Here is a 6,975-nt window from a genome sequence, read left to right on the forward strand (position 1 = left end):
GCGCTCAGCTAACTCCCAACCCATAACCTCCATTTCCATCCTAGCCTGGGCTAACCCTAACCCATAACCTCTACTTCCATGCTAGCATGGGCTAACCCCAACCCATAACCTCCACCTCCTTCCAAGCCCCATCTCTAGTTTCTCTCGTCTAAAAAGGCTGAACCCTTTGTGTGTCCTTTAAACAATTCTCACACAGCTTCTATGTCAAATAGGATGTTTACATCTGCATTAGCCGTTTCTGACCTGATGCCTCCCCCTCTTCCCTGACAGGTGATTGAGTGTATCACACAGGGCCGTGTCCTTCAGCGACCTCGTACCTGTCCCAAAGAGGTGTACGACCTGATGTTGGGGTGCTGGCAGAGAGAGCCTCACATGAGACACCACATCAAAGAGATCCACAACCTACTGCTCAACCTAGCCAAGGCCTCTCCTGTCTACCTGGACATCCTGGGCTGAGCATATGTGTGTGTTTGTGTGTGTGTGTATGTGTGTGTTTCTGTGTGTGAGCGAGAGAGTGTGTGCCTGCAGTGTGTACGTGAGTGCGTACATTCACCTGATTGTACGATATAAGAATGGATGAGTATGCCTGTATGTATGGATACAGTCTCTACTGAAGGTATACACACTCCTCGCATTTGCTTCACATTGTGCTGCCTTAAGACTAAAATCGATTGGATTTCTCTTCCTACAGAGATATGCAAGAGAAATGATTGAACCTTTTCCTAATTACTACGGAGTACACAGTGAGGATGTATTGATTGTGTATGTCTTCAAAGTCAGAGTTATTACTTGGTTAAAGTACCGTTGGCAGCCATTACAGCTGTGAATCATTTTGAGTAATATTCTGCCAACTTTGCACCACTCTTTGGGCAACACATATCCATTGTTTTGTTTTTTTTAAATGTCTCAAGCTCAGTAAATTTTGTTAGGAGTCATTGATGGATAACAATAATTAAATTGTGATTTTTAATCTGATTTAAGTCAGGATGGAGACTGGAGCCTACAGGAAAACCCAACACCTCTTTGAAAGCCATTCTAGTCTGCAATGGTCCTGCAGAAAAATGTCATTGTATCCCAGGGTTAGGTTTCCATAAGTCATGAGGAAGGTTGTGCTATTTCTTTTTAAACTGACTGAACTGCATGTGATGGCATTATGTTGTTATGGGTATGCTTGTCATTAGCAGGGAATGGGGACCCCCTAGCTCTTTTAAAAAACTAAATCCTGGAATACAGTTTTAAGACACTAATGTTTATGCCAAAGATTCCCCAGAAGGGCTTTCAAAGATTTGAATACTGCTGTCCATCAATGATTCCTAACCAAATTTACAAAGCTTCACCAATGTTGACAAATATAATCAACATACTATATGTTGCTCTAAAAACAATTCTAAAGAAAGAATATAATTCAATTTCGCTATTGCAAATGTGCTTCCACCAAATATTAACTCTGTGGTGTGAGGACATGCAATCAAGAAATCTTTGTTTTGTGTTTCTTCTTAATGAACAAATTGCTTTATAACATTCTTTCACTTTTCACAATATACTGAAGGATGTGTAGGTCTTTAGGGGTAGAAAATCCAATGTAATCCTTTTTGTATATTAAATTGTAAGGCAGCAACATGTGAATACTGTGTAAGGGGTATAGCCATTGCCTGTCTACATGCTGGTCCTGACATGTGTGTCTGAAGCTATGATCAAATGCTTAAAGTCAATCAGAAGATTCCCAAACTGTCCTTCTCTCTCGTATACTTTTCTTCTGCATATACTATATCTCTTTACACACAGTGTCCTTTCTACCTGCTCAACAGACATTAGCAATGATTTGTATTGGGAAAGCTTCTCCAATCTGTACAAAGGCTTTTAAACTGGGCTGAATGGACTACCATAAATGACTAAAAGGGATGTACTGTATGCTGTACAGCCGGCAAAGGGAGGAGCCTTTTGGTCCAACTGGTTTCTGGAAATCACATCCTTCTGAAAATAAACCCCTCGGGTCCAGAAGTGGTTATTTTCTGTACATACAGCATCTACCAGACATTGGACCCCAGCAATGTCCTACAGAAAAGTGTGAAACATTGTTCTATCTGAGAAGACATGGTAGCATTAAAACAGTTATTTCCACTCCTGTGAACAATATTTGCCATAACAACAATGTTAACTAAAGCCATTATCAAAGTTAACTTAAAAGGGAGAATGGGTCAGTTCTTCAGTTAGTGTTATTCTGTTTTGATTTGTAATTGACTGATTTGTAATTTATATTTTAGTTATCTTTTTGGTTAAATATTTTAAAATTCCCATTCAGGATGTGACCATCCTGACATATAGGCTTTCAGAAAGGTCTGAGTGAGATTTTTTCAGTCGGGATCTTGGTTTAGGCATGATCGGGTCAACTGGGGTAGAATCATGACACACATTTACACACACACACACACACACACTCAAGGCTTCTGAAGAAAATGTAATTTTGCATGTTTTATTATTTGAGCTGCACAGTGCTCCAGTCACACAGCCCCAGCCCTCGTCAGTAATGGTGTAATGTATATTTCATTAACAGGATAATGTCCTCCATTAGCACAGTCCCCCTTCAGACATTTAAGACTTATTGTTTTATTGGAGGGAAAGGGAGGAGGGAGGAAAATTAGGAATTGTAGAAGGTGGAGAGGGAGACGGCTAGATAGGAGGGGAGATGGCAAGGTACAGTAGGGAGGGAGGAGACCTGAATGCCTGCAGGGACATGCGAGGGTAACATCTATCGTATAATGTGGTCTTGTTGGTTTTAGAAGCCACAGCTTTTTACTTTACACACATCGAATTCTTCTGATGGGCTCCTAGACTATACACACCCTCTGTCACCCACGCAAACAGGCTGACACCTCCCCATTCACACACCTCCCTTAGATTCTGTGTCAACTACAGGCTCTCCCAGAGTCGTCTACATACTCAAGAAAAACCCTCACCCACATGCATTACATTCAAATCACACGGTAACTCCCTTAGACACTAATGAACACACTCATTCAGAAGTAATAATTTCAAACAAAACTGTTTGAGTGTCATGATATTGTTATGCAGTGAGGTCCAACAGTATTTGGACAGTGACAGATGTGTTGTTCTTTCAGCTCTGTACTCCAGCACTTTGGATGTGAAATGATACAATTGCATAATTTTAATATGTCCCCAGACAACATCTCACCATTACAATATTACAACATTATTCCTCTATCTTTCTCACTCATTATTCAAAATTCATTCTGAATTAGCTGTAACTATGTTAGCATAAACATTATTGTAGAACTGTTTAGAAAGATTAGATTTTTAGTCACAAATTATTATACACCATTTATTTTATTTCAATTTTTTTTTTTAAACACAACCCACACTAAAAGCAAATGAATACAATATGTTTGTAGGCAAACATTATGTAGTTGTGTCCTAGGAATATAAGAGAAACTTTTAACTACTGTGATAGACAGAAATTGAAATTAATTTGTCTAAATACTTTTGGTCTATGCACAAGTGAGTACTATGCACAAAGAATTCTGTCATTTCTAAACAGTTTACCCGATATGGAAGAAAATACCCTACATTAAAAGCTGAAAGTTGTCACTTTAACCTCTTAGTCATAGTATAATTTTATCCAAAGTGATGGAGTGCAGTGACATTTGGAGATTACTGTATGTTCCTTTACTGATAGCATTTTATTGATTTTTGTCATAGTTTCAAAATACTGGGGAAAAATGCTTCCTCAAAATGAAATACAAATATTTACTAAATAATCTACCAGTTGGGTGAGAGAATGAAACAAGCCAGATTTATTTTTTATTTACAGTATTATAAAATCACCTTGAATTATAGTCTTAAAACAAGAATATAAGGTCTACTCAGATCTGTTGTGTCTGAACTGTGTCTTCTGTAACACACGAGAAGACAAAACTGACAAAAAAATAAATAAAACTTTTTTTTTTGAGAAAGCATTTTTGCCGTGAACATGATGATATTGAAAGTGTGTTCTTTTATTTTAAAATGATACTCTATATTAACTATAAACATTTTGTATGATTTTTTTTTTCTGAAGTCTAAGTTCTTTGCTCTGAAATGAGGTCTGAATCAAGTTCAAAGTGGGTGATCTAATTGATTTTGCTGACAGTATTATGTGTGTGCGTGTATGTGAGCGTCCTTAAAAGTGCATTGGGCTATGGTCAAAAGCAGTTCACTAGTAAATAATTTAAATTTAAGACGTAAAGTGTGTGTGTGTGTGTGTGTATGAATCCATCGACACGGTCTCTGTTGCATTTTCCGGCCTGCCACTTGAGACATAAATCAAATAAATACTATCCATTTAACAAAGAGAAAGGATGACCTTCGGTAGAAGGGCAAATGGAGAAATGCCATTTGCAACTGGTATTAAATTTTGATCGTACAATATTGTGTGCAAGGGCCTTCCTTGTAGAAAGTGACAGAACTTGAAGTGTGAGAAGGAGCACTGTGTGAATATGAATGTGCCCATCGAACTAAGGAACCAGTCTTAATTCGCAGTATGGATCTATGCTACATGAAATGGCTAAAGTGGGACAAGGCAACAGTGGCTAATATGTCAATTATCTATCAGAGGATAGCACTGGAAGATGTTTTTGTGCGGACCAGTCTGAGTCCAGAGTACATCTTGGTCAAGTTACTGTGACTAATGGAGCATTCCCAGAATCCACTCTGATGTATGGTCCAACCATGTCTGCCTACCAATAGGCTGTAGCCATTGGGAAACACTGATTGCAGTGCTTTGGAACTCCTTAAAAATGGACAAAAAAGGGAATGACAATCACAACCCTCAACAAGTGACCTGCTGTATACAAACTTACTGTAGTTAAAACATTTTATGCTGCGTATGTGATAGTCCTAAACCGGTCTATAGCAGTGGTATACCGTCTTACTTTTCAAAACTACAAAAAGACAAAATGGACAATACTGTATAAACTGTATGTTAATACCCCCCCCCACCCCCCCCAAAAAAAGTCTGCTGTGTCAAATGTTCACTCTAGATTGTAATCTTCTTTGTCTGACAAGGAGAACGGTGATGTAAAGTTGCAGTCAGCAATATGATATGTCTTCTACTTCACAGACATTAATCATTTTCCTTACAGTGAGTGACAAAAGAAGAGGAAGTTGTAGAGAATAAGCTGAATCTGCCTTGTTGTATACTCATCTCTCATCAACCCTGTACTACACCCTACAATACCCAACCAACCTTTACAGCCATATACAACACCCAACAATACTATACAACACAACAACCAACAAGGATATGCAACGCTGTAAAACACCCAAAAGCCCGAGCCTCATACCGCTGCTTGATCCCACAAGCTTACATTTACACGCTACCCAGATATCAGTCTAGTTGGGCTGAGCAGGCTTAAGTTTGGATCTACCATTTAACCGGGCCAATCAGCACACTTTCATGAATTATGGGTTTGGTCTACTGTAGGTGATGGCGAGTACTAACCCAAATCGATTTTTCAGGAGCGTTCATCAGTGTTAAACCTAATACTATTAGTCTTTTGTTAACATTGTTGTCATTTGCTGTATTTGTTTTATTCTTTTGAATGTGTTCTTGGTACTCACAAAGGCACCATTGATGTGCAAATGTTCGTAACAAAGACGGTAATAATAATTTTCCCGGTATGTCAGTCAGTCACACTTACTGGATTGATCTGCTTGTTTGATTGCTGTAGCTCGATTTACAGTGAGTCATTTATTAATGAGAATTATGGCTCTTAGATGCTATGTCCTATGCATTGTTGGTTTGATTGGTTGAAGGTCGATCCAATTGCATTTGAGTTCAACTTTTCTCAACAGCCCCTGGAAACGACCCAAGCCCAAATGGTTTGAATCATAGCCCAACTAGACTGATGTCCCTCTAGCGTTTAAAGGTGAGCTTGTGGTTTCAGGTGGTTGTACACCCAACAATCACATACAACACCATACAACCAACAACCCTTTACAACCCCATAAAACACCCCATAACTCCATACAACACCCAACAACCCTATACCACCATATACAACGCTATAAAACACCCCACAACTCCATACAACACCCAACAACCCTATACAACCCCACACGACCATACACAACTCCATACAAAACAGCCGTATACACTCCCATAAACTCCCTTCTGTTAAAACCTCATTCAACCACATACACTCCTATAGAACGCATTCATATGAAATCCCATAAAACCCTATACACTCCTATATTATCCTATACCATACACCCTCATAAACCCTAAACATTCCCATGTGACCCTATAACATACAACTCTAAACACACCCCCTACACTGCTATACCAACTGGTACCATACAATACCATACAAGTGTCCTCCTCCGACATTACTGTAAACATTCTCCAGAATGTCTGCCCTGTCCTTTCTTTCTCTTTCTTTGCTGTTTTCTTTCTTACTTTTTTATGTTCTCTCCCAGCTGTTAAACTGTCCTGACCCTGAAGGGCCAATGAGAGGAGTGTGTAGGCGTGTGTAGCCATGGAGCAGAGCAGGCTCAGTACAGAACAAAATGTCCAGGGCACAACCCCTCCAACTCTGAAGGCTTTGGTCCCAGTGTGACAGGTGTCCCATAACCTGTGTGATAATAACGTGATCAGCTTTTCTCAATAAAACGGACCAGTCCATTGTGATATGCTGTCATTAATAAAGGTGTTATGTTTTAACTCATCCTGGTCAGATCTGATGTCTGTTGTCTCTGTGTGAATAAGGGATGTTGGCACGAAAAGATTATGTTGGAGTGTTCGAGTACAGTAGCCTGGGCAAACAAGGCCTATATAGGTGGTTCAGAAATCTGTTTAGATGTCAAAATGGGTGATGTTCATTGTGTTAACTAGCTTTACAAAAACATATTATCATGTAGTAACAGCACATAGTAATACCTACGCAAATATAGTGTTGTTGCTACAGTTATTACTGTTTC

General features: G+C 39.2%; 1 protein-coding gene across 2 annotated transcripts in view; it reads left to right on the forward strand.

Moving 5' to 3' along the window:
• ntrk2a (neurotrophic tyrosine kinase, receptor, type 2a) overlaps positions 1 to 6,718 on the forward strand; it is a 43,754-nt gene extending 37,036 nt beyond the window's left edge. For both annotated transcript variants that reach the window (XM_010876796.4, XM_010876797.4), the window contains exon 18: positions 271 to 6,718. In XM_010876796.4, the coding sequence (XP_010875098.1) occupies positions 271 to 456 (186 nt within the window). In that variant the 3' untranslated portion in view covers positions 457 to 6,718. The remainder of the gene's footprint in view (positions 1 to 270) is intronic.
• The last annotated feature ends 257 nt before the right edge of the window (positions 6,719 to 6,975 follow it).

Source organism: Esox lucius, chromosome 13 (assembly GCF_011004845.1).
Source record: "Esox lucius isolate fEsoLuc1 chromosome 13, fEsoLuc1.pri, whole genome shotgun sequence".
NCBI classification, from domain to species: domain Eukaryota; kingdom Metazoa; phylum Chordata; class Actinopteri; order Esociformes; family Esocidae; genus Esox; species Esox lucius.